This window comes from Apium graveolens, chromosome 5 (assembly GCF_009905375.1).
Source record: "Apium graveolens cultivar Ventura chromosome 5, ASM990537v1, whole genome shotgun sequence".
NCBI classification, from domain to species: domain Eukaryota; kingdom Viridiplantae; phylum Streptophyta; class Magnoliopsida; order Apiales; family Apiaceae; genus Apium; species Apium graveolens.
In genome coordinates, this window is record NC_133651.1 from 53,023,744 (window position 1) to 53,034,208 (window position 10,465).

The following is a 10,465-nucleotide window of genomic DNA, read 5'->3' on the forward strand; positions in this document are numbered from 1 at the left end:
GACGAACTTTATCAAAATTTGCAACTCTGAAATTTGACATTAAATCCTTGCAAGGGGTGGCATGAAATGATGCACCAGAATTCATAACCAATGATTCAACCAAACATTCAACATAATAAACTAAAGCATCATCATCCACCACTTCTTCAACTATGTTAGCTGAATTATCCTTTTTACTTTTTCCTTTAGGAGCCGCGGGATCCGTGCACTGATTCTTGAAATGACCCTTCTTCTGAAAAATTTCAACAAACAATATCTTTGCGATATTTGGATTGTCCTCTCTTCTATGACTTCGATCTGCCACACCCCATATTCAACCCATTTTCGAACTTTCTGCCTCTACTCTCAGCACTCAAAAAGGAACCTGATGACTCTCCTGAATTTCTCCTATGAATATCTTCTCCAAGAATCGAATCTCGAATTCCATCAAAAGTCATCTTACCGCTCCCAGATGAATTACTTATACCAGTGATAAAACCTGACCAATTGTCTGGTAATGAGAATGCCAATAATAAGACCTGTACTTCACCATCGAATTTAATATCCGCCGACGCTAATCTTGCTAGGATATAATTTAATTCGTTCACATGATCAACAACAAAATCGCCTTCATTCAATCTCGTGGGAACTAACAAGTGAATCAAATATACCTTATTTGAAGCAGACGACTTCTCATACATGTTTGAAAAAGCCTTGATCAAATCATAAGTTGTCATTTCCTTGACAATATTGTAAGCAACGTTCTTCGCCAAAGTCAACCTGACAACACCCAGAGCCTGCATGTCCAATAGCTTTCGGTCTTCGTCCTTCACTGAAGCTGGTTTCTTCTCTTCTAGCGATTCATATAGTTTTTTATGATACAAATAATCTTCAATTTGCATCTTTCAAAACCAATAATCTTTGTCATTAAATTAATCGATTTTTACCTTCCCGTCTTCTGTCATCGCTCCCACTCGCCTGAAAACCTAGGCTCTGAAACCAGTTGTTGAGTATACAACAATGATTAAATGATGTATATTAATTTGTTGGATGAAGTGGGATAAACTTTGTACTCCGAAGGCAGTTGGATGGTTGGGTGTAAAATATCTCAAAAATTTTAATGTTGTTAACAAGTAGTGGCGGCATATCTTGAATATAATGTAAATTCGCCGGTGTGTGCAATTATGAAGGCACATCATCCTAATACCGAGTTTCTAAATGCAGTTATGATTGAATTCTAGTTACGTGTGGCAGGGTATTGTAAGTGCTCAAGAAGTACGTGGTGTTGTAAAAAGATTGGAAATGGTGCAACTACAAATATGTGGAATGTGCAGTGGCTTCCAGACTTTGATAATGGTTTTCCCACTATAGAATTGCCTATACAGATTCAACATACTACAGTTTCCAGTCTTATGGATGTCGATCATACACGGTGGGATTATGATGTTCTATAGAACATCTGTAATGATGCATGTAACATCCTAGATTTTCTTTCTAGAAATATTAATAAATATTAATTAGATAAATAATAATGCATGAATGTTTGTTATTTTGTGTGCAAATATTTAAGCTATTTAGTTTATATTATTTGAATGCAAAAATATGTGAACTTTTATTTTCTCTATAATAGCAACTAGAAACTTAATTATTATTTTTATTTCCAAAGTCACATCATCACCAAGATGAACTTTATCAAAATTTCCAACTCCGAAATTTGACATTAAATCCTTGCAAGGGGTAGCATGAAATGATGCACCGGAATCCATAACCCATGATTCAACCGAACATTCAACACAACAAATCAAAGAATCGCCATCCACTACTTCTTCAACCACGTTAGCTTAATTATCCTTTTTACTATTTCCTTTAGGAGCCGCGGGAGCCGTGCATTGATTCTTGATGTGACCCTTCTTCTGAAAATTTCAACAAACAATATCCTTGCAATTTTGGATTGTCCTCTCTTCTTTGACTTTGATATGCTACGCCCCTTATTCTACCCTTTTTGAACTTTCTGCAGCACTCAGCGAGGAACCTGATGACACTCTTGAGTTTCCCCTACGAATATCTTCTCCAAGAATTGAATCTCGAATTCCATCAAAAGTCATCTTACCGTTTCCGGATGAATTACTTATAACAGTGACAAAACTTGACCAATTGTCTGGTAATGAGGATGCCAACAATAAGGCATGTACTTCATTATCGAATTTAATATCCATCGACGATAATCTTGCTAGGATAGAATTAAATTCGTTCACATGATCAGCAACACAATCGCCTTCATTTAATCTCGTGGCAACTAACAAGTGAATCAAATACACCTTATTTAAAGCAGACGGCTTCTCATACATGTTTGACAAAGCCTTGATCAAATCATAAGTTATCGTTTTCTTGACGATATTGTAAGCAACGTTCTTCACCAAAATCAACCTGACAACAGCCAGAGCCTGCCTGTCCAATAGTTTACAGTCTTCATCCTTCATTAAAGCTGGTTTCTTCTCTTCTAGCGATTCGTGTAGTTTTTTCTGATACAAATAATTTTCAATTTGCATCTTTCAAAACCCGTAATCTTTGTCATCAAATTTGTCGATATTTACCTTCCTGTCTTTTGTCATCGCTCCCACTCGCCTGAAAACCTAGGCTCTAATACCAGTTGTTGAGTATACAACAATGAAATTAAAACCCAAAGCGAATAAACAAGAACACGAAAATAAACGACAATCACACAAGACAAGAATTTACGTGATTCGGAAATTACTACTCCACAATACGCACTAATTTTGTATCGATCTCTCACAATTTATTGTGTTATGATTGTAAAATTACATGCGTATTTATAAGAGAAGAAATTAGGCTTAAATCAAATTATAGTCCAAATCTAAAAAGTAGACTAATCCATAACTAATATGAATATGAATAATCTATTTTCATGTGATTAATTAATAGACTCCACAAATCCAACAGGTCAAACAAGTACCGGTATGATTAAAAATTTAGTGAAATTTAGTGCATATTTAATGGTAAGAAATTCAATTTTATTTTAACTATCGTAATGAAACATTTAAAAAGCAAAAGCAGGAGTGGTGAGGAAGTTAAATTAAAGTGAAAATAAAGGAAGAATGCAGCTCATCATTTTGCTACCAATCACAAATGCTAATCTTGCTGTAGGAGATAAAAAGAATATCTACTTTTTTTAACGTGAATTAAAATCTTAGCATGGATTAAAATTAAAAAAATATAAGGCTTCTTGTTAAGATTGTATATTTCTAATTTTTTAAAGAACACATGATTAAATGATGTATATTAATTTGTTGGAAGTAAAATTTAAAAAAATTATTCAGAAAGGAAAAATAAATATTGGATGGATGATTTGAAATGTAAAATTTAAAAAGAAAATGAGGGAGCTGATCATTTGCATAAATCATGGTCTTATAGGAATTATATAGAGCAAAATAAAATAATTCTTATAAAAAGGAGTCGATCCCCTTTGGGTTGATTTAACTTTGAGTCAATGTTTACGTATTCTTCTTCTTTATATTAAAAGTTTGGATGCATGTCTTTGATTACACGCATATGTCTGTCTGTGTGAGAAATCATATATTCGCTTCTATATATGGTGTTTGATATTTCATTGGCTTCACAATAAATTAGAGATGGAAGAAAAAAATGATATAGGTATAAAGCACGTTGCTCACGAGCACTTGCTAATTCTAAATGAAACTTATGTTGCTAAAAAGGGTTTTCATGCTTGTCATGGCTGCCTGAAACGAATAGATTCATGTAAATCATCTGTTTACAGTTGCAGCAATAGCACCAGCTGCCCTACTAGTACTGATGCTAGTGGTGTCGTACATATTTGTATAAGATTTTTACTTCATAAAACCTGTGCAGAGTTACCCCTTAAGATTGTAGACCCTACTAACCAGAAACAGTTTCTCGTTTTTCATAAACTTCCCCGAGTAACTACAGATAGGTTGTTTTCACTTATAGTGCATTGTAAGCTATGTTTCCGCTCATGGTTTGGGTTCTGCTATAACAGTAGTTCCGACTATTCATATATTTGCCTCATGTGTGCTATAATCCATGTTGAGCAGTCCAAAGAGGACCCCATATTCGAGCATCCAGGTCACAGTCATCCATTAGCCTCAATCGAGCAACCGTCCTCATTCAAATGTTGTGCCTGCAAAGTAAATGATACTAATATATTAGACTCATCTTATCGATGCACCAAATGTCAGTTTTGGATTCACAAAAGTTGTGGAGATGCACCTCACTCTTCCCAATTTCAATTTCATAAACATGCTCTCATCCTCTCATTTTCTCTTCCTCAAGTGTACCACAAATTTCCTCAGTTTTGTAGAATCTGCAGTGAGAGGCTGTATACGCTAGACTGGCTTTACTGTTGTTACAGCTGCAGATATTTCACTCATTTTCAATGTGCTAGATCAAGTCCAATGTTGAGGTGATATTTCTTGTACATCTATATTTACATTTATCTATCTATATATATATATATTGTTAGATATATATGTAATTATTTCTCATCTTTCCAATGTACATACACTAATTCTCTATGTATTTTGGTATTTTCAGTTCAAGTGAGAACGAAACATATCCTAATTTGGTGCACCTTCCAGCAGCTGATGAATTATCCCATAATCTTTTGCTTGAGCAATTTATCAAAGATACGGTTACTCTGTCTCATTCTTCTAACGGTAACATCATCTCTAGTGCAACAAATTATATTAAACATTGGTCTCACAAACATGATCTTAAGCTCATCACAACCAGTGAGTTGTTTGATAAGAAAAATGACGATGACATACTATTGCTTTGCGATGGTTGTGTCAAACCCATTCAAACTTTTGACAGTCTATTCTATGCTTGTGTTCCTTGCAAATACGTTTTACATAAATTCTGTGCTGAGTTTCCTCAAGAGATTGAGCACCACCTCTGGCCTGGTAAAAAGCTATTTTCAAATAAGTTTATTGAACCATTCCAGCTTTTCATGTGTGAAGGTTGCGGATTTTACTGCAATGGTATATTTTTTATTGATAATTTGGAAGTGACAGCATCTGATAGTGTGAAGTTCAGTTGTATTCATATTGGATGTGTGAGCTTACCCAAAGTTATCAAACACGAAGCTCACTGTCACCAACTCGATCAAGTTTTAGACAATACGATTAATGATTGTAATGCATCCATACATGCTATTGGTGTTCAAATTAAGTACCGATGTAAAAAGTGCAAGTTCGATATATGTGGAAAATGTATTACGAAGGCAAGAACATGCAAAAACAGGTGGGATCCTCATCCGCTGGACTGGATATATGATACTGGCATGGTCAATGATCATGAGCATGACTACGACTGTGAGTTTTGCCCTAAGGAAATAGACACAAATAAATGGTTTTATCATTGCAGTAAGTGTGATCTTTCATTTCATACATATTGTGTTGAAAACTTATCTCATCTCTACTACAAAGATGTAAAGTTTGGGGCTACTGATATAAAAATTAAAGACCAAGTCCATCCCCACGCACTCACATTTGTTTTGAACAAAAAGGTTCGTCGATGCAGGAACTGTGATGGGGAAAGCTTTGGTATACCGGTTCTCCAGTGTACACCATGTAAAAGTACCATATTCTGCTACAGGAAGCGGGGTTTGGGGTGGTGCTATCCAGATTCATAACTTTGTGTTGCATATATATACTGATGGTTACCAACTCCAGTGTGTTCAATTCAAATATATATATATACAAGAAAAATGGCGAGTTTATCAAATCTATATAGCTTTTGTATTACTGACTTTGTTTACCATCTCATCCGCATTAGCTTTTGTGTTGGAGGAAATTCGTAACAACAATATGCGTGCATCATATAATTTGAAATGGAAATGTTATTCCGTTTCCTTTTTATGATAGTTGATGTAAGGATTATAAAGAATTATTGGAAGCAGAATATAGATTTGATGTGATTAAATTCAGAAAAACAGTAGTATTGACACACTAGATATACGTGGAAAAACCTCAATAGTCAATAGAGAGAGGTAAACACCACAGGCTGACAACAAGCGAAAGGGCACACAGGCTCAAGGAGGATTACAAATGACTCTCCAAACTCTTTCTACCCGAAAGTGTGTAAACTAGTGCTGTATGAATAAAACATAAAGACAAATCTGTCAGTTCCCATATTACAAGTTCAATATGTGTTATTTACTGCAAGCATTACAAGTGGAACATGTTATCAGATGTTATTTAGTTGTTTCCGTAATTTCATAATATATCTTCGTATGGTTGGTTGTGGTAGAGGCTCTAGATGCTACGAATTTTTTATCCTCACTAGAAGAATTTAAATGATTGCTATTATTCCAAATTCAGGACTCTTTTTATCTTCACTGGATTATAAGCCGGTATGTGTAGTAAGTAGATTCCGCTACTAATAATAGTAATAAGTAGGTCGGCCATACTCTGAAAAGAAAATGATGATATAGAGCTTAACAGATATCAGTTCACATACCTTGGTCTTCTTTACTTGCTTCTGTTCTTGTGTTTTGAGCAAATGTGGATGCGGTTTAGGCCTCGTTTGTTTCCTCAATTTTATAATTACGTAGGGTACTTGAACTTCCACGTAATTAAGTTACAACTAGAGGTTTCATGGTAAATGAAATGTTTGTCTTTGTTTTGTTATTATGTAACTAGAGATTATATAATTAATTTTGGTAAGTAGATAATGATTTTGCACTTAGATAACTATGTAACTTGTAGGAACCAGGCATGTTTTATGGTAACTATAAAAATCTTAGAACTTAAATTACTTTGTCCAATTTAAAATACAACAAATCAAACACTGCAGCTTTTTTATAATCCAATGAACTTCAAGTTATATAGTAGGGTTAAATCTAAACAAACTAGGCCTTAGTTGGATCAATACTGTTAAGCAGTTCATTTTTTTTATCGGCCTCTTCCCCGTACCTAGGGGAAGATCAGGTACTGCGGAAAACCTTTAATATATGGGTGAATTATATCTGGTCAGAAATCTTAGATGTGCATTGTTGCAGGTGTGGGCACTGTAAAAAGCTCGATTTGAGAAGCTTGGTTCAAGTTTCAAGAAAGCAAAATCTATTTTAATTGGAAAGGTTTTGCTTTGTGATCATTAACATGTGGTCTAATGTAAAAAACCCGCTTCTTATGTTTTCCTCCATTTTTAATCATGAAACTGACCTTTAACTAACTTTCCTCATGATTGGATCACTGTTGAGCAGGTAGATTGTGATGAGCAAAAGGAAACTTGCAACATATTTGGAGTTCCCCGGTACCCCACCATTCAGTGGTTTCCTATAGGGTCTTTGGAGCCCAAATTGTGAGCTTCTGCACCATGATATATAATTTGCAAAATTTGGTTACTTATGCATGCTCTTACAATGATCCATTTGTAATGTTTATCTTTCCTGGAAACTGGAAAGGTATGGAGGCGCTCGCACTGCAGAAGCCCTTGTTGACTTTGTGAATAGTGAAGGAGGTAGTCACTTCATTGTAGCTTTATAGTTGTCTTTATGTTCATGGTATAGCTGCTTAGATGTCTTTGTTTTGGGTTTTTTTTGTCATGATTTTTAGTCTGTATTGCAATCTCAGTAGGGATATATGTGCAACGGAAGGTGTTTTTTTTTATTGAACTCTATCAGAGGATACTGAGAATGCATATGCTATCTTTTTATTTAGGTACAAACGTTGAGATAGTTGTAGTGCCCTCAAGTGTCGTGGTACTGAATTCTGATAACTTCGATGAGATTGTCTTGGATAAGACTAAAGATGTCCTGGTTGAGTTGTATGCATCCTGGTAAGAATGAATGGGTATTCAATCTAGTTATTCAATGTTGTTTTCATATTGTTGACATGATGTGCTTAAGTGGGGTAAATGCGTATCCCGTAATAAAGATAACATTTACATATTTACACGACGAGGACTTGTCAAATAGATTTCAGATTTGGCCATACATTTTGCAGGTGCGGTCATTGCAATAACCTTGCTCCTGTAAGTAATGACTTCCCTCCTGAGTCATGAAACTTCTGGATAAACCAATTGCTGATCATTATTTGAATCTAGATTAATCATTCTGTCAACTTGTAGATATATGAAATGGTTGCATCGGCCTTTAACTTGAAAGAAGATGTAGTAATAGCTAATATTGATGCTGACATCCACAAGGATATTGGCGAAAAGTAAGTTCCAATAAATTGAATGGCAAGAACTGCCTTTTTTATTTAATTGTTAACTTCTGAAATACGATATCTGGTCTACATTTCCTATGTAGGTATGGTGTTAATGGCTTTCCGACTCCAAAATTCTTTCCCAAAGCTGGTGAAGAATACGATGGTGGAAGAGACCTGGACGACTTGGTGAAGAATCTATGTCTGTATCAACCAAACATAGATTTTACTGATGTCATTCACATTTTATTCTGCTATCATCTACATTTACCCCCCAATCTAACGAGTAAACTAGTTGAAAAAGTTTGAGTCCACAATTAAAAACTAAGGGAAACACATGGTGAGAGTATGAGACTGAACATCTAGTTGCAGTATCTTGTGAACTCTGTGTCCTCATTAAAACTATTATAGTCTACTATTCTTGTTGCTGTATTTACTGTCATAGGTAGAATCAGATATAGTCATACAGATTACTGCGTGTTAGATCTCAGTACATATATTACAAGTAGCCCCATTGAGGGACCTAATATATCAGGAATGAAAAGAAGTTTTGGATTGAACATAGACGTTGTTTATGGTCTGTCCTGTGCTATTTAAGAAAACTCATGTGTCCAGCAGCCCTATTTCTCTTATGTTTTAATTCCCCAAGACCATTCATTTACCTATGATCTGGAGGTACAACCGTTGTGCTGCGATTTTGTAGTCGATTAACTCCGCGAAAGCCGATCAGTTCGCTCTCCAGAAGAATATCCTGTCTGCCTTTGCTTGATGGCCCCAAGTTCAACAGAACTACAAGAGACACGTCTAGTCTCATCCCTGGTGTGGGAAATGTAATATTTATAGGTTTAACAGTAATGAAGTGCATGTTTTGCACCTGAAATGTAATTCTGAACGAGGGAAGAAAATTATATTTCTAAATAGATTACTTCAGCAGTTTTACATATTTACTCTGTTTCAAATCTGAAATTAGAAAATATCAGTCAATTCTGATACATATCCTTTCTTATCAATAATATAATAGATATGTTACGTTGAGAGTAGTAACAGAGATGACAATGCTCTTGATAGAAATGTAATTTAATTGCAAATCATGTACAAAATCTTTGAACCACATTTCATAATGCAGTGAACCATGTCAATACCTAGTTACATTCTCAACCTCCACTTTACAAACCATAGGCTATATATTCAAATTTCAATGTCATCAAAGCCTAAGTTTTCTCTCCCTCTCTCTCTCCTTCAACCCTAGCACCTGATAGAGGAGGAGGAGAGAGAGGACATGGGAAATTTCTCCCGAGTTGAAGCCACTTCTGTTCGCACGAGGAAACCACAAAAGATTGTTGCGAAAAATGATAACAAGAATACTTGCAATGGAACGGATAATGTCTGGCATGTAAAATCCAACTTTCTTCCTCTCCCTCTTCCTCCTCAAAGGCTGCCTCTTCCAAAAGGCAATGCAAAAATGGAGGTTACAAGGCCGGGGATGAAGGATCGATCCAAGGTCTCCTCAAAGCCGAAACCGTGGTTTGAATCTGGAGACATGTATAGAAGAAAGAGGATTGTTATGTATAAATTGTATGCTGCAGAAGGAAAAATAAAGAGATCTTTCAAGAAAGGGATTAAATGGGTGAAACATCAATGCAGCAAGATTGCGGACGAATTCTCGTGAAGCATACATTGTTGCGCCATGTTTTTAAATCAGGACAGTTGAGATCCAACGGCTTGGAATGCGTATGCTGCGAAAAACGTCCCCGGGGAGCCTTTTTCAAATTCCAAGAAATCATTTTCATGACAAATGTCTGACTTGCAGATGTACAATTTGTGCGAATTGTTTCATGTTTCCTTTTTGTTCCATTCCATATATATAACAATTTTTCACACAACTTTTTCTATAATTCGTTTGCTACTTGTATAAATCTGTACTTGAATTCAATTATTTGTTCCTCGGCTGTTGAAAGATTGGCTATCCATTGAATAGCTTAACACGTTGAGTAAGCATCCAATGTAAACTACTTAATTCTTGTGAGCTAACTGAAATTTTGAGCTAACTTGAAGGACAAAGGAGCCTATGATACCCGACTGCCTACATGAATTTATCTTTATTCCCACCCTCAACCTCAAGGCGAGAATACATTATTTTTCTTCTTTACTGGCTTGCCCACGTTATATGTACAAGATCAAATTTGACAAAAAAATCCTCAAATATCACTTTTTAAGACAAATTGGCGCTCAATATCTCTATAACATATATCTATATAACCTAGTTCCAACTCGTAACA

At 35.4% G+C, this 10,465-nt stretch overlaps 2 protein-coding genes across 2 annotated transcripts; both read left to right on the plus strand.

Annotated features, from left to right (window-relative positions):
* The first annotated feature begins 3,629 nt into the window (after positions 1-3,629).
* LOC141660063 (uncharacterized) lies at positions 3,630-5,780 on the plus strand. The gene is made up of 2 exons (XM_074467023.1): positions 3,630-4,438; positions 4,570-5,780. Exons 1-2 carry the CDS (start codon positions 3,630-3,632, stop codon positions 5,666-5,668), a joined length of 1,908 nt encoding a protein of 635 aa, XP_074323124.1. The 3' UTR covers positions 5,669-5,780.
* Positions 5,781-5,917: 137 nt separating this feature from the next.
* LOC141724013 (protein disulfide isomerase-like 2-2) lies at positions 5,918-9,389 on the plus strand. The gene is made up of 7 exons (XM_074525999.1): positions 5,918-7,148; positions 7,241-7,338; positions 7,442-7,497; positions 7,698-7,815; positions 7,983-8,010; positions 8,107-8,198; positions 8,291-9,389. Exons 1-7 carry the CDS (start codon positions 7,137-7,139, stop codon positions 8,493-8,495), a joined length of 609 nt encoding a protein of 202 aa, XP_074382100.1. The 5' UTR covers positions 5,918-7,136; the 3' UTR covers positions 8,496-9,389.
* The last annotated feature ends 1,076 nt before the right edge of the window (positions 9,390-10,465 follow it).